This window comes from Xiphophorus couchianus, chromosome 4 (genome assembly GCF_001444195.1).
Source record: "Xiphophorus couchianus chromosome 4, X_couchianus-1.0, whole genome shotgun sequence".
NCBI classification, from domain to species: Eukaryota; Metazoa; Chordata; class Actinopteri; order Cyprinodontiformes; family Poeciliidae; genus Xiphophorus; species Xiphophorus couchianus.
Window position 1 is genome coordinate 1186235 of NC_040231.1, and position 26264 is coordinate 1212498.

Here is a 26264-nt window from a genome sequence, read left to right on the forward strand (position 1 = left end):
GGCCAGTACCGAGCTGCGGGATGTCCGTCTCTAGGCCGTTGCTGAACAGCGGCGTTTTCAGCCAGTAGGCGGCGTGGTTCTCCTCCGGCGAGGCGGCGGCGCCCTGCAGCATCCCGCCCAGGCAGCGGCCCACCAGCAGCGCCGTGGTACGCTCCAGGTCCACCAGCCACACCCAGCACAGCGCCGCCGCCGGCAGCGCCAGGCCTGAGACCGGCTCGGCCAGGTCCGAAGCGCCTGCAGGGGTGGGAAGGATCCGGTTACCAGGTGGCTCTGGTTCTGACCCGATGGGTCACAACAAAGAATCCACTGGCAGCCCCGCAGCATGATGCTGCTCCCACCGTGCTTCACAGCAGGTGGTCTGTCCACATCGACTAACAGCTGGCAGGTTTCATCTCTGAATTTTATTTCTCAGAATTTGGACTTGATACTCAGATTTTTTTTTATTTAGTTTTTTTTTTAAATTCAGACGTTAATCTGAGAATTCAGAGCAGAAAGAATTCTCTGACCCTGTGTTTGGGTAAATTTCCCCTCAAAAATTTTATTTTACATATTTTCTAGAGTAAAACTTGGAAAGTTTTTGAATTTTGGAATTTATCCGTTTCAAAAGGCAACTTTTTTTTTTTACTTTTCAAGCTGAGAAACTTTCCATGTTTTTTCTAGAAAATTTCTGAGATAAATTTTAAAATTCAGAAATCTTTGGTGGAATATTTTTCTTTCTTCAGTGGCGATAGGGGCTGTAATTCAGACTGCAATATGAATTTTTTACGTCATAATTCTGACACTAAAGCAGATGGTCAGCTGGGAGCGTCCAGCTTCAGGTGATATTTTACTTAGGGATGCACCGATTTATCAACAACAATTTCCTTAATTGTGGGAGATCAGTGATCAGCTGATAGTTTAACGTGAAGCCGATCCGATCTACATCAGCAAAGGTCTGAAAAGATTTGCCTGCTAGCCCCGCCCACCAGGTCATGTCTGCATGATTACCAACTCAGCGACTTTCTTGCTATATTTAGCAACATTTCAGACAAAACAAAATTGTCCAAAGTCGGAATCAGCAGGTTAGATTATTTAAAGATCGGTAATTGGCGACCAGCCAGAAATCTGCAATCGGTGCATCCCTACTTTTATGCCAGAATTCTCTTGTTTGTTTGGTTTTTCTTGATTTACTGGAAGGCCATATTTCTTAAAGTGTGTTTTGTCCGGGGCCCGGCCCCCGCAGTCTGAGCGTTTCACGTCAGCTGACCGTGCAGCGGCCACTGCAGCTCCTGGTCCTCCAGCGGCGCGGCGGCCGGCAGCAGCCTGTTGAGGCGGTCCAGAGGGGGCAGCAGGTCCAGCAGGTGGCTCAGCAGCGGCCTCACCACCGCCACCGGCAGCAGCAGCAGCGAGTTGACGATCTGACACAGCATGCTGCCTGCCGCTGACACGTAGATCACATCTGGAGAGCAGAGGGGAGGTCAGTGACATGTGGGCCGAAGGGGCGGGGCCAAAGGGGCGGGGTTAAGGGGGCGGGGTCGAGGTCGAGGCGGCGGCGCTCACCCTGCAGCTTCTCCCGGATGCTGCCGTTCCCGGAGCTGTCCTGGATCAGAGCGGCGGAGCGGGAGAAAATGTCGGTGGCGTGTGGCAGCAGCAGCTGCAGGTGCTTGTGGAGCAGCGCCACGCTGCTAGAGTTCTGCAGGAGACACGCAGCGGGTCAGACGGGTCCGGTTCATCGGGCCCGGCTCGACCGGAGGCGGCGTTACCTCGGTGACGGCGTTGATGTGGCAGTAGGCCAGCAACTGCTTCTGCAGGGAGCACAGCAGCTGGTGCAGGTGAGCCGGCTGGCTGCTGTCCGACGACGAGGCGCGCTGCTGCAGCTTGTCGCTGTTCTTCTCCAGTTCGCCCAGCGCTTGGTCCTGCAGAGAACGGAGAACAGAACCGCTGTGACCCGACGGGTTCTGCTTTTCTCACTGCACAGCCAGCGGGGCGGTCTGCCTGGACCCTGCTGCGTGTTGCGGTGAGGAACTCAGAGCTAAATGCAACGTTCTGCAGGGACAGAGCGACTCCACGTTGGAACAGAAAAACATACCGGGTCAGAATTCTAGGACTCAAAAAGTGTTTTTTGAATTTATCACCACATGAAGCTTCTAAAAGTCATTTTGCTGCTCATTAAAAGGAAACAACCTGTTTGTAAAGATGCAGTTTAGTTTTAGAAACGTCAGTAAGGACAGATGTGAGCAGGAAGCTGAGATCTGATGAATTTTCTGCTAGAAAACAAAAAATATTTACATTTTCTCTAGAAGGCGACATCAGATGAAGACGAAAACGATTCCGATTCAAATATACAATGAAAAACTGACATGCAGAAAAGGATTCACAGTGCAGAGCTGAATAATCTCTCAGTTCAATCAATGAAATGCTCTCCTGATAGCCAGGAAACACGGCAGCGGGAGGAAATGGCGGTTTGTGGCTCTCTACAGGATCGATAACGAGGATGGGCTCACCGTGTAAAAGCCCAGGTTCCTGAGCAGCGTCTTCATCAGGATCTCAGCTAAGTGAGTGTCAGGGTGGGAGCTGCCACCGCCATAGCTGGGGTCCGGAGCGAAGGCGGGGCCGGGGGCTGGAGCGTCGGGGCCGTCGGCCGGAGCGCTGTAGCCCAGCAGCGAGGCCACGTGGGTGTGATCCTGCAGGCTGGTCAGGATGATGTCCAGCTGCATCCTCTGAGGAACAAAACCGCTTTATTTCACTTGCTGTTCAGATTAATAACCAATGCAACATGGGAGGAAGCTGTATCACAACAGCAGGTGGGGGTGGGGCGTACCTGTCCTTTGGAGAGACTCTCCCATCTGTCAGGTCCCTGAGGCAGCAGGGAGTGGAGCAGCTCCATCCTCTCCCTCAGAGGAGGCAGCAGCATGGTGGCGCCCACCGACAGGGTCTCGATCACCGCCTGGTGGGAAACAGAGCAGGTTAACGTAAACACAGAGCAGATTAACGTAAACACAGAGCAGATTAACGTAAACACAGAGCAGATTAACGTAAACACAGAGCAGATTAACGTAAACACAGAGCAGATTAACATAAACACAGAGCAGATTAACGTAAACACAGAGCAGGTTAACGTAAACACAGAGCAGGTTAACGTAAACACAGAGCAGGTTAACGTAAACACAGAGCAGATTAACATAAACACAGAGCAGATTAACGTAAACACAGAGCAGATTAACGTAAACACAGAGCAGATTAACGTAAACACAGAGCAGATTAACGTAAACACAGAGCAGATTAACGTAAACACAGAGCAGATTAACGTAAACACAGAGCAGGTTAACGTAAACACAGAGCAGATTAACGTAAACACAGAGCAGATTAACGTAAACACAGAGCAGATTAACGTAAACACAGAGCAGGTTAACGTAAACACAGAGCAGATTAACGTAAACACAGAGCAGATTAACGTAAACACAGAGCAGATTAACGTAAACACAGAGCAGATTAACGTAAACACAGAGCAGATTAACGTAAACACAGAGCAGGTTAACGTAAACACAGAGCAGATTAACGTAAACACAGAGCAGATTAACGTAAACACAGAGCAGGTTAACGTAAACACAGAGCAGATTAACGTAAACACAGAGCAGGTTAACGTAAACACAGAGCAGATTAACGTAAACACAGAGCAGATTAACGTAAACACAGAGCAGGTTAACGTAAACACAGAGCAGGTTAACGTAAACACAGAGCAGGTTAACGTAAACACAGAGCAGATTAAGGTAAACACAGAGCAGATTAACGTAAACACAGAGCAGATTAACGTAAACACAGAGCAGATTAACGTAAACACAGAGCAGGTTAACGTAAACACAGAGCAGGTTAAGGTAAACCAGCTCAGATTAAAGATAGTTTAATCTAACTGGCAGATTAAGGAATATCTCCATGTTTTCTGGCTCTAGTTGTGAGAATCGTGCTGAGGCTGGTCTGCAGTAGCGGCCTGCTGAGTGTCACTATGAGGTTAAGCTGCTTTTACGTTAACCGTCTCCATGGTCATCACTGACCTCCTGGATCTCGTCCGGCACCGAGGCGTCCATCAACCTGAACAGCAGGTTCCTGAGCGGCCTGGCCTGCCGACCCAGAATACTGGTGGCCACGCCCCCAGCCAGGGCCAGAGCCAGGTGATTGGATAAGAGGCGAAGGCACAGCTTGAGGAAGTTATGGTGTTCCCTGTAAAGACAGAAAAACGTTCACTCTGCTTCTGCCCGCAGCGTCTGGACCCCAGCGGTCTGAGCGGCTCACCTGGACGAGGGGAAGGGCAGCGGAGGAACATCGCTGTTGATGCCGTCGCAGTAACGCTCCAGGAAGGAGCGCAGGTGGGAGAAGGTGCTTTCCTCCAGGTCGACGCAGTACGGCCGGTGCCAGGCCACCACCTGCCTGCAGAGACATGGAGAGGAAACAGCAGATCAGCTGAGGCGTCGTCTGTTAGCATTAGCCTAGCCTCGCTAACGGTCAGGTAAACGTGAAGTGTCTCTCAGGCTGCATGTCTGGACGTGTTTCATGTTTATTAAGTTATTCTCAGATATAACGAGGTCGCCATGGTAACGAGGCTGCCACGGTAACCATAATGACCATGGGTATAAAGGAAGAAAAGAAGAATGAAAGGAAGGAATAAAACCTACAGCTCTGAACCCGATGATCACCTGTCCAGCAGGTAACCAGGTGTAGCTCAGCCATTGGTTGGTGTGTGATGACATCATCAGCCTGCTCAGCCATTGGTCAGTGTGCTGTGACATCATGGCTCACCTGTCTCTGGGCAGGGCGGTCCAGGCCAGGCTGTGGGACGTCCCGGCTGAGATCTGCTGGATGGCGACTCCGTCCAGACCGACTACCTTCTTGGGTTTGGTGATGGGGCCGGTGGAGTTGCCCTGGCCGCATTGTCCCATGGAGTTGTTGCCCCAGGCGTACACCTCGTTGTCTAGGTAACCGCCAGGTGAGAGTAAAACAGGTGGAAAGAGTTAAAGTGAAGTCAGGACTCAGAGTTCAGTTTGCTGTTACATCAGACCTCAAACAGAGTCAGCATTTAACCAGAGAGTCAACAACGAGACCTGAGCAGCACCGACCCGACCCGACCCGGCCTGACCCGGTCCGACCCACAGAGAGCAGAGATAAGCGGCGTACCGTGGGACAGGGCCAGGCAGTGGCTGTCCCCGATGGAGACGTCCACCACCCTGGTGGTTGCCAGCTCCTCAATCAGTTTGGGCCGCAGCGCCGTGGCCTCGGAGGAGCCGCAGCCCAGGCAGGCGCCGCAGCCCCAGGCGAACACCTGGACACACAAAGGAGGATAGAAATGGGTCAGAACCACCTGGAAACTAACGTCCCAACGGACCGGAAATGATTCATCAAACACTGATTTCTGCTTCAGCTTTAAACTTTCTGATGCGTTTCTGTCCAGTCAGACGTAAAGAACCGACTTCAGGATTCAATCAGATTTCCAATAAACTCATTTATTTCACTTCAAAATCTGATTTCTAACAAGAAACAAGAGTCAAGAATGATGCAGAATGTCTAAAAAAACAGAATCAGGAGCAAAAACCAGGAAAAGATCAAAATAAAACTAGTCCACTATAAAGATAGCTTTAACACAGAGGCCAAAGGTCAAAGACTCATTCTGGTTGCACTTTGAAAGCAGTCAGCTGTTTTTGTGCAGCTCCTGCTGACATCTGATTGGCTGAGAGTTCGGCCTGCGTAACTTCCGGGTCATGTAAAGAGTGGGACGTCTCCTGAGGGACCGTCCCAGACGTCCTACCTGTCCAGTGGAGGTCAGAGCCAGAGACGACTGGCTGCCTGCACACACTTTCCTGATGAACATGCCCTGCAGCGCCTCCACCACTTTGGGCTTGTAGACTCTGTTGGTGTCGCCGTGCCCCAGTTTTCCTGCAGGAGGACAAACGGAAAAGAAGCTCAGCACCAAAAACAGCCAGAGAAACCCGACTCCTGTTTGGGTTTCTGGGCCTCACCGTTGTCTCCTCCTCCGAAGGACCAGACGGTACGGCCATCTTTGGACAGGGCGATGGTGTGGGAGCTTCCGCAGGAAACCTCGCCAACGTTGCTGATGTCTTTCACCAGAGTGGGAATGTTGCGGCTGTTGCTGTCCCCGTGTCCTGCATGAGGACGGGATGTCAGACCCAACGCAAGAATGAAAAACTCAAAGGAAACGCTTTTCTCTTCCACACCAATAAACTCTGACAAAGCCGGATTTTTATCTGTCATGTTTATGTTGGCAGCTGAACATGTGACCCATTTATAGCAAGATTAGCAACAAAAACAGCAAAACACGGCTACTAATATACAAACAAGGACGAAGAAAAATGTATATTTTTGAAGTTTTATTAAAAACGGAGAGCATAGCCAGATCAGATACTGGAACATCAACTCACCTAATCTCCCAAAATCTCCTTCCCCCCAGGTGTAGAGCTCGCCGTCCTCACTGACGGCAGCGCTGTGTCTGTAGCCGGCAGACACACACACGACCACCTGACACACACACCCACACACACACCAGGTTATTAGCAAAAGCTGCTAACTTTGAAAATATTTAGAACAATTATCTTCCCTTAAATTAATTTATCCAGATAAATTTTAAAGCGCTAATTTAACATAAAACATGGACACTCCAAACCTAAAACTGTCGTCACATCTTCTCTGAAAAAGAAATAATCCATAGACTTTAATATATCTAAAAGATATTGCACATGCAGAAGCAAAGACGAGAAAGTTTCTAAACTATGAAAACATTGTGTTTTTCATTTTGCTTGTATTTTAAACATGGAGGACAAGATCAACATTTCCTAAATTTTGAAGATAGCCTAAATAAAGCAGTTTTTGTTTTATAAAGGCAAAAATAAAACAAAGATAGACAAGCCTAAAATAAATAAGCAAAAGTGGGTAATATAATACTTCTTCTTGGACTGGCCTAATGAACTGTCTAATCAGAGTTCAGATCCCCTAAAAAGCCAAATATCAAAATTAATTAAATTTTTTTGTCAACATATCAAATCATAACGGCAATTTGTGCTTAACGCGGCTCCTGAGGACTGATCTGGTGCAACAGTCGATGGGTTATAACCACTAGAGGGCGCACTTCCATAGCGCCGCAAACAGCAGCGCTAATTATTCAGTTAGCATTTTAGCACTTTTGCTAACTTTGAAAACCTCCTTTGTTTCCTTCAAATTAATTTTTACAGATAAATTATAAAGCACTAATTTACTTGTCGGTTTCATAAACGTTCAGCTGAATAAACTTCAACATCGGTTTTGACATTTTGGTTATCAGCTGTTTTCTTCCTGTAGTTTATATTCATGCTCTTATTTTGAAGGGGGTGAAGTCTGATTACGCAGCAGTTTCGTTTCCAACAAATTGGATGTTTTTCACAAAGTTTTTTGTTTAAAACTAAGAACTGATGAAGATCTGTGGGATCAGGGTGGAAAACAAACCGAGTAGATTTGAAAACTTTGGTGACCTATAACCAGAAACCACCAGGAGGCTCTGATCTGGAACGACTCTTTGTTTGTTTGTAATGGAGAACGTTTTTAAGTTGAGGCTGTGGCGGGTTGAAGCCTACCTTCCCCTGCAGCGGCCCCTGGATAAGTTTGGGGTATTTCTGGGTGGAGCTGTTGCCGTGTCCCAGCTTGCCGTAGTCGCCGTCGCCCCAGCTGAAGACCTCGCCCTCCGTGGTGAAGGCCAGCGTGTGGCCGTCCGAGCCCTTCGACGACGACACCTTTTTGATGGCTCGGTGGGGTTCAAAGGTCAGCTTCTTGAGCGTGGATTGGTTGTTGGAGTCCCCCAGGCCCAGACGGCCATAGCTGCCTTTCCCGCAGGCCCGGACCGAGCCGTCGGACGAAATCACGAAGGTGCAGTACTGACCCGCCTCGATCTGCAGGGAGACGCCGGAAACATGAAACTGAAACGATCAGAGCTTCAAAAAGACAACCACGAGTTCTCAGATCATAAATACTGAAAAATACTGAAAATCAGCAGGAAAACATGGAAGATACATTCGATGCTTCCTGTGGTGTGTCGCCATGACAACCACCAGCCACAATCAACGTCTCCAAACTCATAGCAGGAACTTTTTCCGGATTTAACGCCGTTATATTTATATATTATATATTATATTATGCGTTATATTCTGCAAATAAATTCTGAAACCAGACGGAATTTTCCTGCTCCTCCTCCTCCTCCTCCTCCTCCTCCTCCTGCTCCTCCTCCTCCTCCTCCTCCTTCTCACCGTCTGGGCGTCGGCGAAGCTGGCGGCCAGTTTGGGCTGCAGGATCTTCTCCTGGGTTCCCTCCACCAGCTGGTGGCTGCTGTTGCTGCCCCACACGTAAACCTCGCAGGTCTCCGAGACGACCGGCGCCTCGCCCGTCTGGATGCTGTCGGGGCTGACGCAGGTGCGGGAGTAGTCCGACGCCATGCGGCACACCTGGAGCACGAAGAGGCGTGCGGATGGGAAACATTTTAAAATGTTGTATGAAGATGAGCAGAGTAAAGGAGCGTTGGAGGTCTCACCTCCTCGAACAGGCAGAGCGCCGCCTCGTACAGCGAGCAGAGGCCGTCCGGGGTCCTGCTGGGCTCCCTCCACTGGCTGCGGTCTGCTGTGGAGCCCTGACACCAACAAACACACCCGTCACCATGGAAACCACCAAACTGCCTGATAACTGAGAAATCTAACAGGAACCTTCACACATTTCCGACTTGTTAGTTTCAGGAAAACCTTGGGAGTTTGTTAAACAATCTAACGGCTTCATTAAGGCCTCCTTTAGTTACTCTATGCAGAAATAACTACATATCTAAAAAATAATATTTGTAATGATTCCACTAAATATCAAGATTGTAAAGCTCTTTAGCGTTAGCTTCTGATAAATATTATGTCAGTTTATCACTTTGCAGTTAGTGGAACTAGACTCTATGATTTCAGAGCTAGCATGGCTAGCAGTAACCTCCACAGGAAGTGACATTTTCAAAACTTAGATTTGGTGTCAGCATACTTCCTTTAAGCTCCTGAAAGAGAGAAAAATTCACTCGAGAAATTTTAACTGATCATTTGTGTAAGTGTGTGATTATTATTTGTGTATTTATTAATAAATTCTTCCTAGATTGATTCGTCATCACTACTTTCTGCATATTTTTTCATAAACTCTTGATCTGTAGAGTAAATAATTTCCCCTGATTGATTGTAAATAAAAGTAAACACGGATGTCAATAACTATAATTTCTCAGACAATAATCCTCAGAATCTTCCCTAAATGATTGTTTTCGACCAGGTGAAGCGCTCTTCCTCTCTTACCAAGGAGCGCCTCATCTGGATCAGGATGTTCATGAAGCAGTCGTATCCCATCAGCCCCTCCTGGCAGTGCGGCGCCGCGTTCTTCTCCATGGCGCTGACCACGGCCGACGCTGCCAGCGCCATCTCGATCCACTCCAGCAGGTAGCGCAGCGAGCCCCTCTGGGACGCCAGCCCCAGCAGCAGCTCCGAGGCCAGCCGCCGGCCCAAGATGTCCGCCCCGGAGTTGGGCATGGTGACGCCCTTCAGGAAGGTCGTGACCTGGGCCAGGCAGTCCAGGCCCATCGGTGGGATCTTGCTCTCGTTGGCCAGGGACAGCGGCGGCAGCGAACTCACCACGTCGATGGCCGTGTGGATCACGTCATTGCATAAGTTGATGCCGCCGCCCGGCGCTCCGCCAGGGCTGGGTGGCGGCGGCATCATCCAGCTCTGGCGCAGCAGAGCGAACAGCAGGCTGAGGCCGGTGCGGACGCCCATCTCAATGAGGGCGTCGGTGCTGGAGCGCGGCCGCTCGCTGATGGCGTGTGGGTCGGCGGCGCCGGCGCTGCTCTCCGGGGAGTGCTGCTGCTGCTTCACCTTACCCTTGTCGTGGTATTTGTTGGAGAGCGCGTAGAAGACGCGCTGCAGCACCAGGACACGCTTCCGCAGCGCGGCGGCGAAGGGCGAGTCGGAGCACACCATCTTGGCCAGGGCCAGCTGGCTGCCCAGCAGCGCGTCCAGGTAATGCTCCTGCTCATCGCTGGACAGCGACTCGCGCTCGAAGTCCGGCAGCTGCGGGCCCTTGAGGCACAGCACCTGCTGCGGCAGCAGCACCGCCTCCTTGTTGGCCAGCAGCTTGGCGTAGAGCGCCGACACGCCGTCCCGCGTGGCGATGGACTCGCTGTCCTCTGTGATCCACGAGCTGTTCAGGTGCTCCAGCCATTTGAGTTTCACCGGGGGTATCATCAGCGCCATGGCTGCTCACTCTGGAGCCATCCGACCTGCAGACACAGCAGCAACCATCAACCTGATCCATTACAGCAGTGGTTCTTCTGGGCCCCCTTATGGATTACAATAAAATCCCCATAATAGAAAAAATAAATAAATCAACTGGACACACATCGTTCAACCAGACATAAACCTTTACACACATTTTGATTTCAAACTCCACTGAAGTTTATTTCACACTTCAGGTCGCGACAAAACAAACTACAAACATCTTTACAGTGAAACACTTTTGTGTAACTTTTTTTTTTTTCATTCATCCATACCGCTTCCCGCGTCCCCCTGTAATGGCACTGCGCCCCCTCCACACTTTGGGAACCACTGCATTACAGGAAGGTGACTGATCAGAGGGAGCGAACATTTATCACCGAACTTTGTGGAACTATTAGAACAACAAAACTGCTGAACTAGTAATTACTTCTTTTTAGGCGACTGTATGGCTGAGAGAAACATTCCCGTTTGTGATGCTCTTCTTTAGTCACATCGAGAAGTTTTATTTGTTTCACTAAACAGTAAATTCATTTAATCACATTTTCAGTTGCTGATATGTGATTATATTCTCAAATAAATGGACAAATGACTGAAACTAAATCTCAACATATTTCCAATACTTTGTCATTATTCCACTAATGACAAAAAATTACATTTCGCAATTCCTGTGTTCCTATTGAATGAGAAAACAATCACACAGAAATAAGTTTGTTCACGTGAAAAGTCATAAACATCACGCCGCACCGTCATCCTCCCGCTGCTTCCTGTCTTCTTCTTTGTCGTTTCTGATTTCATGACTCCTGATGCCACAAAACTGTTTCCACTGCAGCTTTGTGAAATAAACTAATTTTGATACGGGCAAAATAAACCCCCTCATCCTATCGCAAAAATATTTGACGAAAAACGTGTGTTTTTTCAAAGTTGGTGTTTTTCCACCAATAAATTAAGCTAATTTATTTTCTTAATTGAAATTTGCACAATTCTACGGTCAATTTGCACTGTCCATCGTGTTAAAAGCTACTATGGATAGCTGTTAACACAATTTATCACAATAAATGATGAATGATGACAGAAACGTTCTCATCGCTTCCTGAATAAACAATGAAACTTTCCGTTTACGCTGTAAACAGAAAACCTTTTTTTAGGTTTGTCAACAGAAAACTTTCATTTCCCAGCAGCTTCACTCAGAGTCCGGCTCAGTGCTGCAGGACAAAGGTTTCTGTTTCTGACCAGAGGTCAAAGGTCAGGTAGCGCTGGACTGCAGGACAGCATTTTAATAAATCTGCCTTCTACAGCAGAAACCTCACCATACACGGAAAAATTTAGGAAATAAAGACATTTATTCAGAAAAAAACTATAGAAATTAGTAATGAAACGATTAATCATGATTGACTGATTATTAAAGAAACAGTCAACTAATTTAGTAAATGATTAATTGTTAACTGCAGTGTAAAAACTCAAAAATAAAGGCCATTTAATCCAAAACTGTACAAAAAATATAAACATTTAAGATGAAAAATAAACCTTTGTGTGTAAATGTTTTCAACCAACGGCTCCAGTGGCAGTTTTAGCTTCACATTCTGTAAAATCTGAGATTACTCTTATTTGATTATTAGTTAATCCATATAATCAATCCCAGATCACTCCTACACTGTATTGATGAGATTTTCACATATTGATGTTCGAAGGATTTTTAGCTGCAGATGCAAATGTTCAAGATTTAACTAAAGGAATGTTGTTATTGACATTTAGAGTTTTTTATTTAAAAAATAATTATTTGTATTTTATAAGATAAGATTAAATGGTTAAATGAAAAATCTGTAAAATGTGACCATTTTTTTAAAAATCCAATTAATCGATTAATTATCTGAATAATAAGGAGAAAAGGAGTGTGAATATTGTACCAAAGCATTAGTAAAGGTCATTTAAGACCTTTATTGATTTTTAACAAAATAATTCACCCTCCTGCTAAGAAGAAAATGGTTGAAGAGGAATGTGAGGAGCACAGCGCCCAGTTTAAGGTGTTGGCTTGGCCTCTTCATCCAGTCATCTGTCTCTGGGATTTATTTGTTGTTAAGGTTTTTCTTTCCCAGACAGCAGCTGAGGAAGGATCCGCCAGAGCGCTGAAGGCTCTGGGAGGAAAACGCAGGCAGGAAGCTGATTATGCAACACCAGTGCCAGGGTTAGGTCAGAGATCTGAGTACGTTCTGCTCCTGGTGCACCTTCTTCTTCTTTTCACCGGTAACATCCGTCGGTTCTCTCACATTTCTCATTTTCCCGCAGGTTTTGTTGCGACGTCTACTTTCACATTTCCGCAGATGTGCGTCTGATTTCCAGCTACTCCCCAACAAACTGAAAATCCCTCATAAACACAGAAACACATCCATGTCTAACAGCAATTCATCTGCATCTCGGTTCTGGTTCAGGTAGGAACCCATGACCCGGCTGAGCAGCGTCCAGAACCCCGGTTCCTCTGACTAGCATAACTAACAGTTGCACAAATCTGACAGCTCCGAGCCAGACTGGTTCCCAGTACAGACCTGCTGTCTGCCCACTGGCGCTACCAGCCTCTCTGGGTTCTGTTGAGAACCAGAACGGTACCAGTTTGTTGACAGTTTGCTCTTTAACGGAACCAAGCATAAGAGTTTTAACCAACTGCTGCTGCTAACGGTAGCTAGCTGCTTCACATTAAAACAGGCGGAACACAGAAAGAAAACAGCCAAACAGAGAGGTGACACCTTTCAGTGGAGCTCAAATAAAATGATTTAAAATACGTTACCGGCATGCAGACCGGTCCAAAGTTTTCCACCTTATGAAAGCAGACCTTTTTGGGTCAGAGTTAGCCTGGTTATCTGCTGCATCACAGTAGCGCTGAGCCGAGCTAACAGCGGCTGCTAACGGCTAACAGCCGAAGCTGAAGTTGGCTTCCGACTGTCGATAAAGGGCCACACCGGTATTTTTATTTATTTATTTTTTACTTCAATTGGATTGAAAAATCCTTTATCCCCACGTTAATGAAGTGTTGTCGTAAGTAATATTATTAGAGTATTTCCAGAGAGTTGTTGTTGATGGTGATGCTGTGGGCAGGAAGGAAGAGTTGCAGCATCTCATGTTTGCATGATGCTAACAGCTCAAAATCTGGGCAGTAGAGACAATATTGCACAATGACATGCACTGGGTGACACCAGCGGTTGTTGACAAGCTCTGCTAATCCATCTCATCATTTGCTTTTGCTGCTCTTCTTTAAATTTCTCTCTGGCTGTATGGTCAGAGGAAGAGATGTTGGAGTAGGGGATAAGATCCTGCAGCAATGTTCCACTAAACGCTGTAATAAATGTAAAACTCTGGTCTTATTTTGGGCTTCAGGTTCATCCAGTTTATTTGCCAGAGATCTCCTATTTTCCATTATGGTACAGGGAAAAGCCTCCTTTTCAACTACTCCAGGATTTGGGGTCAAAGTCCAAGTATTATTTGAAATGCTAACAGCTGCTCCCGGTTGTAAAAGCAATACATTGTTTGCATTATAACAACTGTTGGAAGTTTGCATATTTAATATGACAATCATAAACTGTGTGCTTCAGGTTAGGGTTAATTAGATAATCTATTTTAAAAGACAATGCTTTTTATTGGCTCTGGTTTAAAAACATAAATCTACATAAATTTAGTCAGATTTGTTGAGACACAGGAAGTTTATAGATGTTAAATGAGAACATTTATTCTGGGTTATGTCAAAGGTTTCATTTTCTTTCATTGTTTTCTTTTTTTTTTAAATCTGGTTCTCATTTTGATACTCTAAAGATTAGACTAGATTTTATTTATTTTTTTTTTCTTACCCAGATACACTTACATATTAAAAACTAAATGTATCTCTTTGTCTGGGCGAGGTTGTCAAAATACCTCTAAAATTCTTCTTTCTTGCGGTTTAACAAATAAAGTAAACCTTTCCAGATCACAGGCTGCTGCATCCTAAGTGTACAAAGAAGCGTCACCGCAGATCCTTCTTCCAGGCAACAGCAGCAAAAACAGCGGAGCAGCCCGTTACTGCAGCGCCAAATCGGAAGCCAACTTCCGACACTAAAGCTCACTCACCGTGGGGTAAAAGGCCTCCTCCTCCTCCTCCTCCTCCTCTTCCTCCTCTTCCTCTTCGTCTTCTGTGTGTGAAGTTTACACAACAAACCGGCTGAGCTTCATCTCACACTGGCAGCAGCAGCGGCAGCAGCAGCTCGGTCTCTGATAAGGTCTCCGCCTCTCCCGGAGCTTCCTCCGCCTAGAGTCCGCTCACAGAGCCCCGCAGCCCCGCGGTCCGTCTGTCCTAGCCTCGATCCGTCTGCCTGTCTGTCTGCTTCCCACCTCTCATGGCAGACACGCTAATGTCCAGTTAAATCTAAATATACAGATTCAAATGTATTTCATGCAACACCTCCAACTTTAAGAATGAATTTTAGATTTCCAGACAAATTCAATATAAAGATGAAAATGAGAACAAAACTTTCTAGAGTGATTTGGAAAGTTTTGTTTTTTATGGAGGAAAACAGCTGGCTCAATACTTAGAAATATGTTGATAAATAACAGTAAAATGCAAAATTTACTGTTTTATGTGGAATTAAATGGGCACCAAAGTTTGTTTAAAAATAGTTTAAACTGAAAAAAAACTTGAATCTGAAAATAGTTTTGAACTTTAATTTTTTTTTCAGTTTCATTTTCACAGAATTATGTTCATGTCATAGAAAGACATATAGAGTCATCTTCTTCAGTGGAAACATAAAAGTAAAAGTCATTAATTAAATTAACAAAATAAATGAATAAAATCAGATGATTATGTTTTAGTTGTGCCCCCTGTAAATGTTTACTGAACTGGTCTGGTCAACCATGTGGAAAACTTTCTGGGGTTGCCACTGTTTATGGCCCCAATTTAGCTCCATAGCTCTCCCTCAGTTTTTATTTCTATTTTTCACGTTAGAAACTGAACAATAAAATATGATGTTATTCTGGCAGCAAACACTACTTATCTTCTATATTTTAAAAAAAACTATAGTTTAATGCAGTAAACTACCTATAAATTACTATGACAAATAATAATAATATTTTTACATCATTTTCAAGTAATATATTGTTAATAATGAAATTTTGCCCTCTCAAAGACTAATAAACTTTTATTTTGTAAAGAACACCTCAGACTGGACTGGAAGATATTTTAAACATCCAAAAATAAAATACAAAAGCCAAAAACAATAAATAAAATGGAAATAAAAACCACACACAACCAAAACTATTTAATATTAGCCATCAGAATGAAAACTATTTAATTTGTCACCCGATTGGTTAATTGCTGATTGCAGCAGATTTAACTCTAACAGACTGAAGATCTTATTGGGAAGCAAAGGGTGAATTTACTCGGCTTTAAACCATCACATAACCGCCCAGCCTGCTGATCCCCACAGCATAATGCTGCCACCACCATGTGTTGCTTTTAGAGTTTTATTTCTCGTAAGTCAGGAACTGTTTTGGTCTGTCATCTAATCCTAATGAAAGATGTTGAAGTTTGTGGTTGAAATGTGAATGAGGGGAGTGAAAACGTTAAGCCAGCTGTGTTTCTGAAGCTCATTCAGAGCAGCACAATGCAACCCAAACGGGTCGAGTCCCGGCTGACGCAACGACGAGACGCTCCAGTGGTTATCAGGCCGGCCCAGACCCAGAGAAGCCCGGCCTCAGAAACATTTACGACCGTATCTCTGCAGCTCATCTTGCTATTTTGGGGGTTTCATTTTCATTAAGGATCACTGGGTGAGGAAGAGCGCTTCAGCTGGTCGAAAACAATCATTTAGAGAAAAATCTGAGGATTATTGTCTCACAGTTATTATAGTTATTGACATCCATGTTTACTTTTATTTACAATCAATCAGGGGAAATTAATTACTCTTGTTAAACGTCTGATCCATACTCCAATCTGGAAGGTGGCGGTAATGCACCTATAAGTTGTTTGCCAACCGCCATAAATATAGGAAAGAAGAAGAAGCTTCCGGACCCAATCGGTCCTCCAGAATAGAGGTACAACATGGCTCATTGAAGTGTGACTGGCAGCAGCGTTGCTAAGTTTAAACTCTGTTATTCTGCAGCTGTTTCAGTTAAAGTCACAACCTGCTTCTTCTGCAGTAATGGACTGAGTCAGTATTATGGAGGTTTCAGCTGGCAGTGTTTGTTAGCGTTAGCTGACAGTCTGATAGTTAGCGTTAGCTGACAGTCTGATAGTTAGCGTTAGCTGACAGTCTGATTGTTAGCATTAACTGACGGAGTGTTTGTTAGCATTAGCATCATGGCTACATGCTCTTCGAATCTGACCTTAAGGAACCTCCAGCGTGTCTCCCTGTTCTTTAAAGGGGACAGAAGCTCCTGTTGATGTTTGAACATGTTTTCCCTGCAGTAACTGATGGAAACCACAAAGTTCTCCTTCTGCTGAACACTTTAACTAGACCATAGCATTTCCTGCTGCATTCCTGGGAATGAGCCTAGCCAACAGTCTGCTATCTTGTTTGGATCTGTGGTTCTGATTCCCAGAGGTTCTGAGGAAGGCCCAGCGGGCCGCAGCCTCTTAGTGTGGTCATTAGTGAAAGTAGAGGCGAGGCAGGATCAGAAGTGATGGACCGGAGTGCTGCAGAGCAGCAAGAGCGTGATGTCACAACCTCAGCATGAGGCCGAAGTGCGTCACATCATCAGAGGTCCTACATGTTCCACTGAAGGTTCCACCCAAAATCAGACCCAACTTCACACAGTTCTGGATCCACTGAGTCCATTATACAATAAAAAATAATAAGGAAGAAAAAAAAGAAAGAAGGAAGGACTCTGGACCCAACCTCCTCCCAGACCGGACTTCCTCCCACACCTCCTCCCAGACCCGGATCGGTGTTTTTAGCGCTGCTGCCCGGTCTCGGTGAGGTCCAGGTTGATTCCGGACAGCAGTTCTCCTCCACAGGAGCGGCTGAGCAGCTCCTTGAGAGCTTCGTTCACGTCGTTGTTGAAGACGGTGGTGAAGCTGCAGGAGGGGTAGCCTCCACCTCCTCCGTTTGCTGGGAGGGAGCCCACCGCCTCCTGCACCCACTTCAGCTCGTTGCTGAGCTCCAGCTGCAGGGCGTCGAAGTGGCCCTGCCTCTCCTGGAAGCGCTCACTGACGGCGGCCAGGCCGCAGCTGAAGGTCTGCATGTCGTCCTGCAGGCTCCTCTTGGACGCCTCCACCTTCCGGAACTCGTAGCGGATCTGGGAGAGCTCGTGCCGCACAGCCTCGCTCTCCTCCTTGTACCAGGCCTCCTTCTCGTTGTATATGGAGACCAAGGCGTCGATGTCCTCCTGCAGGGAGTCGTGGGCCGCTGCCAGGCTGAAGAACGAGCCCTCCATCTGGTCGATGTCCTCCACCACCTGAGCAAAGCGCTCAAAGTTCACGTAGGTGTTGTTGGGCGGCATGCTGGAGTGGCACTTGATGGTGTATTCCCTCAGACGTTTGGTCTTCAGCTGGCGGCGTTCCCGTTTCTTTGGCTCTTGGGTTTTATTGTCCTCTTTGAGCTCGTTGGACTGGAAGATTCAAAAGGAGAGTTGGGAGAACAAAGGAAAACTTTAAGCCTTCACTCTGGTCTCCAAGGTTCTGGAAACTAGAATGATCTCATGAACAAGGATCTTGCATCCTAAACATGCTTTCCTGGATCGATAAACCTTGAATGGCCTGTACTAATATAGCGCTCTATCAAGTCAAAATGCCAGAAACTCTTCACATTACATTCATTCATTCACACATTCACACCCTGATGGTGCCAAGCTTCTGGATGACGGATTACCTTAATCCATGGGTGGTTGAGAGCATCCTGAATTGTTAACCTCTTCCTTGGAGACAAAGACAGAATAACAAGCTCCTCAGATCATGAGCGCCACCTTCCTGTGGGGAGTATATTGCACCTCATTCATTACCTCTTGTCTTTCTCCAGCAGCTGGCTGATGAACTTCTTGGCCAGGTCGCTGGTGTGACCGAAGAACTCCTCATCGAACTCGTAGTTGACAGCGGAGATGTTCCCCAGCGTGTCCTGCTTGGTCTCCCCCAGGAACGGAGACGCCCCGCTCAGCCTGGAACGAAACAAACATCACTGCCTGGCTCACGGTTCTGGAGGCAGTTCTACTCAGGACGCTCCGGTTCACTTGCAGGATGTAGGTGATCACTCCGACGCTCCACATATCCGCCTCCAGCCCCAGCGGCTCGTAGTTCACGATCTCTGGAGCTGAAACAGAAAACAAGATGGAAGTACAAACCAACTGGGTTATTAACCTCAGAAATCATTTGTCTAGATCAGAATCTCATAAACTTCACTCCTGGAGTTCATAAGTATTAATCCCTCAGAAACAAAGCCTTCATAAAGAGTAAATGTGTCAGCAGACCTGCCACAATAATACATTTTGCTGGACGATAAATTGCCCCACAACTTATTGCAATAAATGATAATATTGTTGTTTTGAGACCATTTTCAAGTAATCTGATGATAATAATAATAATACATCTGATTCTCAAACATTAATCAACTTTAAATTTCAACACTGTAGAACTGGAAGACATTTAAATATGAAAAATAAATAATCAAAACAACAGAAACAACAAATGAATTATGAAGACTCTGGAAATAAAACTGTCCTTCCAAAAAGGGCTGGCTGAGACCAGAGCACCAAACTGAAGACTTTCATCATCCAGTTTTTGGTAGAAAGACAAACAATAAATCATGCAAATGGAAATGATTGAGTTTGTTGTTGAGATTAATTGATTTATTGCTTATTGGAACAGGCTGAGGCGTTGGATTTAGTTCGAAAAGCAAAACTGCCAGCTGAAACATAGCATAACAGCTGAAGTTTCCTCAAGACTAATATTAACAGTCAACTGTTGAAAACTTGGCCAAACATTGAAAAAGCCTGAAGGAAATATCAACAGATAATCTGTAGAAACATGAAGTGAGTCTGAAGTCTGACGGGCCTCACCTACGAACTCCGGCGTTCCCAAGATGTTCTTGAACTCGACCCCAGCTTCGATGGTGTGGGCGAGGCCGAAGTCAATGAGCTTGATCCTGGGCAGCGCCACGTTCTTATCCAGCAGCATTATGTTTTCTGGCTGCAGACAGCGGGATTATTCCAGATTACAGCGGAGTGGAAGGTTTTCACACAGCGATCCAGAAAACAAACAAAACGGAGAAACCAGAAAGAAACGTAACATTGAGCTGACCAAACGATTCCATCATCCATCCGTTCATCCATCCATCTGTTCATCCATCCATCCGTCCATCCGTTCATCCATCCATCCATAGTTTTGTTCTTCCTGAATCTGTTCATTTATTTATTTCTCCTCACTGGTTTCAAGAAAATCAAAGAAGAGATTTTTTTTACTATAAGATGAAAGATGAATCTTTTTTTAGATAAATCATTTGAGTCATGAAGTTAGTTTTAAGTTTAGACTCATTTCTTTGATAACGTCATGTTTTCTTCATAAAAGCTGTGAACCAAAACATTAGAACAGAATAATCTTTGTTTGTCCTTCAGTGGGAAACTAATGATGAACGTTCAGTTACAGAAACGAGGCTTGATTCTCTGCTGTGACACGAGTTCAGCTCCGGAGGTCACGGTGTGACCTCTTCAGGGGACCACACCTCCCGGGTCGGGTCCGGTCGGGCTGGGACCAACCTTCAGGTCAAAGTGGCCGATCTTCCTGGTGTGGAGGTAGTTCACTCCTTCCAGGATCTGCTGGATGAACTGAGTAGCCTCCTCCTCTGTCAGAGACTCCTTCTGGGCCAGGAAGTCAAAGAGCTCACCGCCAGAGACCCTGGAACCAGAACCAGAACACGGCTTCAGCTGGACCTGAACCAGAACACGGCTTCAACTGGACCGGAACCAGAACCTGAACACGGCTTCAGCTGGACCTGAACCAGAACACGGCTTCAACTGGACCGGAACCAGAACCTGAACACGGCTTCAGCTGGACCGGAACCAGAACACGGCTTCAGCTGGACCGGAACCAGAACCTGAACATGACTTCAGCTGGACCGGAACCGGAACACGGCTTCAGCTGGACCGGAACCAGAACCTGAACATGACTTCAGCTGGACCGGAACCGGAACACGGCTTCAGCTGGACCGGAACCAGAACCTGAACACGGCTTCAGCTGGACCGGAACCAGAACCGGAACACGGCTTCAGCTGGACCGGAACCAGAACCTGAACAAGGTTTCAGCTGGACCGGAACCAGAACCGGAACACGGCTTCAACTGGACCGGAACCAGAACCAGAACACGGCTTCAGCTGGACCGGAACCGGAACCAGGACCTTTCTTCTAATCATATAAATTGTTCTGACAAGCAGCAGGTTTTCTGCAGCTAAATTCTGCCCCCTAGTGGCGCTCTGTTGCATTTCGGTGTAATAAAAATCCCATTCCCGTTTGGACTCCATATCTCTCTCTGACTTCCTTTCAATGTAAACGAGCTGGCACAAGATCATCATGCAGGATTCAATGAAAACAGGAAGATTATGTTGAATACTTCCTTCATTGCATGTCCACAGAAAGAAATTAGGGCTGGAACGATTAATCGGATTAATCGATTACTGAAATACTAGTTTAGTAATCTTTTAATTGTTAATTGGAGTATAAAGACTCTAAAAAGACAATTTACTTAAAGAACAACATAGTCAGAGCATTAATACACCCAAAACTGTACAAAAGTATTTACATTTTACTATTGAGTTAAATGTAAACAGGTTCTACCCAAAACTCATCAAGTGGAATAGTTCTGGATTGACCTGCTTCTAATATAATATATATATATATACATATATATATATATATAGTCTATATAATAGGGGGTTTATTATATAGACAGTAAGCCCCTTTTTCCACATGCTGATGTTAGAAGTTTTTTTTAGCTTCACATGATGACGCATTCACCAGAGGAATGCTGTTATTAAGATGTTGATTTTCTTATTTAATCAAGGTATTTAGTTATTTGTTTATTTTTATCTTTTTATGTATTTCGAATGTTGTGTGAAATAAGTTGAAGTGGTAAAATAAAAATTCTGCCAATTTTCTATCTGGTTAATCAATTAATTGACAAAAATAGTCAACTAATCATTCAAATAATAAATTAATCATCAAAACAACCGATTAATCATTAGAATAATCGCCAGAATAAATTATTACTAAAATAATCTGCAGTCGTAGCCCTTAAATAAATCCCGACCAAAGTTCAGAAATATGCATGTTTTCGTCTGTGACGGAGGAGCCGTCACGAGCTGGGCGTTAGAGTCCGTGTTAGCATGCCCGCATAACTGCGTACACACGCCGACAAACACATACATCATCACTAATTTACTTTTGTTGCAGGTTGGACTGGGGCGGCTCATCGTGGGTGCACACGCGGTGTTCCTGCTCCGGTTAAACATTTACTGTAACCTTTTTTTTTAGCACTGGACGTTTTCCTGGTTTTTGTTTTCAAGTAGTGTGTTTCCGGATTGTGACGTGCCGGGAGGGAGTCACATGAGGAGGTGACGTCAGCAGAGCGCATTGGGTGTTGTATATTAAATTGAATATTGTATTTTGTTTACAAGTTTATTTATTTATTTATTTTTTATTATTATTTTGTATACTGTATAAACTTTAGGCTGATTTGAAGTTTGATTCAAATCAGAATCAAACTTCTGATTTGAGTTAGAGATGATTAGTATTTTGCTAGTTTGGATTGTCTGTGGGCGGAGCCTGTGGCTTTAAAAGCAGGGCTCTGCTCCACAGGAGGCAGTCGGTGGTTAGACTGAGGAGAAGTCACGCTGGAGGTGATGAACTATTGCAAGCAAAGGTACTAATGATTTTTGATTTCTAGCCTGCTCTGGATGTCCTTTGTGAGAACCGAATAAATCTTCTAAAATGATCTCCAACTTGGAACAGTCATTCTTTTTTGACTAAACCATAATAGAACCTCGTCACATCGTCTAAGATGCATGCGGTTCTCCCAGCAGCCACACGGTGGCGTTGTGCTGCCACTCACAGCTCCAGGATGAGCACCACGTCGGTGCGGTTCTCGTAGACGTCGTGCAGAGTGACGATGTTGGGATGCTGGACCTGCTGCAGGATGGTCACCTCCCGCTCGATGTCCTCCCGCCGGACTCCCCGGGAACTCGCCAGGCTCTGCCGCTTCTTGATGAACTTGGCGGCGTAGTCCAGACCCGAGCTTCTCTCTCTGCATTGCTTCACGATGGCAAACTGGCCGCTGAAACACAGACACGAAGTGAGGGCTGAGGTAGACTCGGGGCAGCAGGGTCAGGTCAGATGCAGTTCGGATCCGACATCAGGAAAGATCGCAGTGCGGTGAGCAGAATAAACCTGAACGTTTGAAAACGCCTTACCGACACAAGAATGATGCAAACCAGAACACCCAACAACAGAAATCGTAAAAAGGCGGCAAATAGCAAAAACAACTGCAAAAATGAAGTGCTGTAAATTTGTGAGGTCCTCCAGACCAGTAGGGGGCGCCGACCACTAAACCGCATGGGTCCAGCCAGCGGTTGAAACGATTAATCTGAAATAATCGTCAACTAATTTAGTAATCGATTAATTGTTAACTGGAGTATGGAGACAAGCCATTTACTGGGAAAGCAACACACTTAGAGCAACATAAAAATAAATATAAACACATTTTACATTTAATAAAAATGCGTTCCAAAACCAAAATCTTTCCAAAAAAAGTCGTGGATGGCAACAGGTGTTTTTTTTCTTTCTTGAACACAATTCCGCCTTGACTGTTTGATATAGGGTCAGTTTCTAGTAAAAACATTGACAAAAAATAACTCTTACAACTTCTAGATAAAATGAAAGTAGATTAATTAATCTGATAGTTAAAAGTGATGAAAAAATTATTTTACAAAACTTCCCATCGTCACATCGGGCATTTAAGAAACAGAAGACGTCTCCACCTCACCGCTGGCGTGTTTTTAATTAATTTAAATTAATGGAAAGGTCTAAAGGTTAACAAAGCAATCTAAACAAATCCAAATATTAAAATTAATTACAGATGCATCCTTTGCTACAAATGATCAAACGTTCACTAAAGGAATGTTGTTAGTAGTTACTCAGCAGTAAAATGTTTGTCACTAATATAAATTTGATTATTTGTTATTTTGCAGTTTCTTATGCATTTTTAATATTGTATTAAATACATTTAGGTTGTTAAATAAAAAATCTGCATAAAGTGCCCATTTTTTCTGATTATTCATCAGAATAATCGATAAAATAATCAATTATTAAAATAATCGCAGCTCTCAGTAGAAAGTTGGAGGAAGTAAGAAAAAGGCGTCATTCTTAATTTCTTTTTTAAATTCAAGAACTTTTACAATATTTTAGAACAGCAGCATATTATCGTAGGTAATATTACTGACTCCAGACTCCCCCTAGTGGCCTGGAGGATTTCTCTTTTGTGGAGCAGATTTGAGGTTTCATACCTGCTGTTCTCTTTGCTATTTGTGGCATTTTGTCTTTTATTTCTATTTCCTGTAGGTGTAGCATTTTTTATTAGTTTTTTCTTTCTGTTGCTTTTGCATCATTTCACGGTTTGCTGCACATTTTCCCCTCTAGGCCGCCATGTTTGAAGAGTGGAGCTGAATAATAATAATCTGGAAACTCTGATTGAATTGATCTGGTCTGCTGCAACTTAACCTCTATTGAAAAGTTTCACCAGGATCAGATTTGATTTGTTGATGCAAAAGTATTCATACCCCTTGAACTTCTTTTCTTTTTTAAATCACAGAGGAAAGAGGTTGAACCAAAACACCAACTTCCACCTGAACCGGCAAAGATTCACTCTGGGAGAGTTTTCATTCCTGGAACATTTGACTGTTTGGGAGGAAATTACGCAGAAATAAGTGAAGCGATGGCCTGAAGGGGGCGCTGCATGCAGGAGAAACAGCTCAAACTGTTTAAGGCAACAACTTTCTCACTTTTTACTCTTTACTAAAGAAAAAACTGCAGCTAAAAAAACCCTCCATATAGTTAAAAATGCAGCTGATATTTTGACTCATCGCTCCACCCGATGTTCTGCTCTGCTGGAGCTTTTCTGATGATAATCTCTGCTGTCTCACTTCTATTTTTAGTGCTGCACACATTCTGCAGAAAGACGCATCTGGACGGCATCAACCTGACACATATGGGCAAAAACACAAAAACCACACAGAAAACACACAGAAAACATGCAGAAAACTTAAAACATGGCACTACTGTTTAACCCAGCTCTAAGGCCGCTTCCTCTGCTGACCAGTTTGTAACCAAACACCGAGATGTGCCGCCGCTCAGGCAGAAAACTGCTGCTAAAGATAGAGAAGGCCTTTAAAAAGCAGTTTAATCAGACGAGCAGCTGCTCCTGTCTCTGAAGAGAGCCGCGGTTCACCTGAAAACTCAAACTTTGGTGACATTAGATAATGATTCAGAGATTATCATTTGGTTCAGGTCAGACCGGCAGTCGTTCCAACTTTACATTATGTAAATTTAACTAAATTTTTCCCAGAAAATGTAAATAAATTTATTTTATTGTTGCTGCTTCATACTTTACACACAGCCTCCTTTGTAAAACTGTAAATATTTATATTCAATAAATTTTAATATTTGTTCAAATAAGCTTTGTTTGTCTAATTAAAGGCATCTTTTGAAAATAATAACCTTTAACAGGTAATAAACGCACATTTCTGTTTTATTGGTTTTATGTAATATTCTAAATTTACAATAATTTTTCATTAACTGTAAGTGGAAAATCACCATTAGCAGAAATAATGACTGGAAAACATCAGTCTTTGTGTTTTATTTAACAAATTGAGTTACTGAAATAAATTAACTTTTCAATCATATTCTAGTCTCTGCATGTAATTAAAGAAAATGAGAATTTCATCATGACAAGAATTAATTTTTATATATTTGTTGCTATTATCTTAGAAGTGAAAATGATGGGTTATTTAAAAACAAGTGTAAATAATTTCTTTGCAGTTGATTTCAGACTTTTAATACATTTAGAAAGTCCTGAATATCCATGAAAGTCTGAATGTTTTCATAGCAAACAAGAAAAACGTTATAAACAGATGAAAAAGAAAGGTTTGGAGGAAATTTGCATATTTCCAAAAAGAACATAAAACCACTCAAGGAATCTGGACTTTTTTAAAAGGATCCCTCAGATATTTCTGCATCCTGAATTCCTAAAGATCTTGGAGTAAACATGATATCCTCCAAATAGGAACAGATTAAATGTTGGGTGAAAACATGGGAATGCTACAAGAAGAAATCCTTCTGTTTGTCCCACAGACAAAGATTAAACCTGTGACTGTCATGTTGGTTACATTTATAATAATCTATTTTAATCAAATAAGCATTAATTATCAGTTATTTCTTCATGCAGACAACTGTTGAATATTGCATGAATACCTGCCCAGTTCTTCTCCAACCTCATAGAAATCCTCTACATCCTGCTGCTTGAATAACTCCATGGCTGCAGCTGTAAGCAACACGTTTCACTCTTTATCCACAAATCATTCTGGAAATAAGCTGAAAACTAAAATCACAAGTTGAAACAGTCAGCTGGATTATTAGAAGCAAACCTTTTCTTTATAAAATAAAACTACTTCACGTGTTCATCGTGGTCCAGAATGTCCCCCTGATCTGTCTGCTCTGCTCCCAACACGAAGACTGAAGTCGCCTCCGAACTTCGTACAAGACTCCTTACTGAAAGCTGCCAATTTAATGCGGCACTGCTCTGCAACAGTGAACGTCTGCTAGCAAGAATAAAAGTGAAATATCTGTAAAAATAAAGACGTCAGAGCTGTAATTTTCTAGCCGAATTAATTAACAACCGAGCAATAATCAGAAGATTAGGTCATAAAAAAATATCCCACACTGACGTTTGTAGAAATTGAAGTAAAATTTAATTTGCATTACTTTGAT

General features: G+C 44.3%; 2 protein-coding genes and 1 long non-coding RNA gene across 12 annotated transcripts in view; 1 reads left to right on the plus strand and 2 right to left on the minus strand.

Moving 5' to 3' along the window:
* herc1 (HECT and RLD domain containing E3 ubiquitin protein ligase family member 1) overlaps nucleotides 1–14537 on the minus strand; it is a 48229-nt gene extending 33692 nt beyond the window's left edge. For 9 of the 10 annotated variants that reach the window (XM_028015913.1, XM_028015905.1, XM_028015910.1 and 6 more), the window contains exons 1-18: nucleotides 13069–13212; nucleotides 9318–10294; nucleotides 8540–8635; nucleotides 8259–8453; nucleotides 7593–7904; nucleotides 6408–6504; nucleotides 5988–6131; nucleotides 5777–5904; nucleotides 5149–5293; nucleotides 4774–4945; nucleotides 4270–4404; nucleotides 4032–4197; nucleotides 2801–2926; nucleotides 2484–2699; nucleotides 1743–1895; nucleotides 1540–1672; nucleotides 1247–1438; nucleotides 10–234 (exon numbers count right to left, since the gene is read on the minus strand). In XM_028015913.1, coding sequence (XP_027871714.1) covers nucleotides 10–234; nucleotides 1247–1438; nucleotides 1540–1672; nucleotides 1743–1895; nucleotides 2484–2699; nucleotides 2801–2926; nucleotides 4032–4197; nucleotides 4270–4404; nucleotides 4774–4945; nucleotides 5149–5293; nucleotides 5777–5904; nucleotides 5988–6131; nucleotides 6408–6504; nucleotides 7593–7904; nucleotides 8259–8453; nucleotides 8540–8635; nucleotides 9318–10268 — 3586 coding nt within the window. In that variant the 5' untranslated portion in view covers nucleotides 10269–10294; nucleotides 13069–13212. Of the gene's footprint in view, nucleotides 1–9; nucleotides 235–1246; nucleotides 1439–1539; nucleotides 1673–1742; nucleotides 1896–2483; nucleotides 2700–2800; nucleotides 2927–4031; nucleotides 4198–4269; nucleotides 4405–4773; nucleotides 4946–5148; nucleotides 5294–5776; nucleotides 5905–5987; nucleotides 6132–6407; nucleotides 6505–7592; nucleotides 7905–8258; nucleotides 8454–8539; nucleotides 8636–9317; nucleotides 10295–13068; nucleotides 13213–14378 lie in introns of those variants that run through there. The other variant, XM_028015904.1, reaches the window with a different exon arrangement.
* LOC114143704 (uncharacterized) lies at nucleotides 12191–20971 on the plus strand. The gene is made up of 3 exons (XR_003595290.1): nucleotides 12191–12530; nucleotides 18260–18476; nucleotides 19873–20971. It is a non-coding gene; the product is annotated as an uncharacterized LOC114143704 (long non-coding RNA).
* Nucleotides 16539–26020, minus strand: dapk2a (death-associated protein kinase 2a). Its single transcript, XM_028015956.1, has 9 exons — nucleotides 25922–26020; nucleotides 25749–25818; nucleotides 22336–22557; nucleotides 19989–20127; nucleotides 19293–19422; nucleotides 18472–18547; nucleotides 18243–18395; nucleotides 18113–18158; nucleotides 16539–17852 (listed from the first exon to the last, which is right to left on the minus strand). The coding sequence occupies exons 2-9, from the start codon at nucleotides 25808–25810 to the stop codon at nucleotides 17196–17198; spliced, it is 1485 nt and encodes a 494-aa protein (XP_027871757.1). The 5' UTR covers nucleotides 25811–25818; nucleotides 25922–26020; the 3' UTR covers nucleotides 16539–17195.
* Nucleotides 26021–26264: the final 244 nt, after the last annotated feature.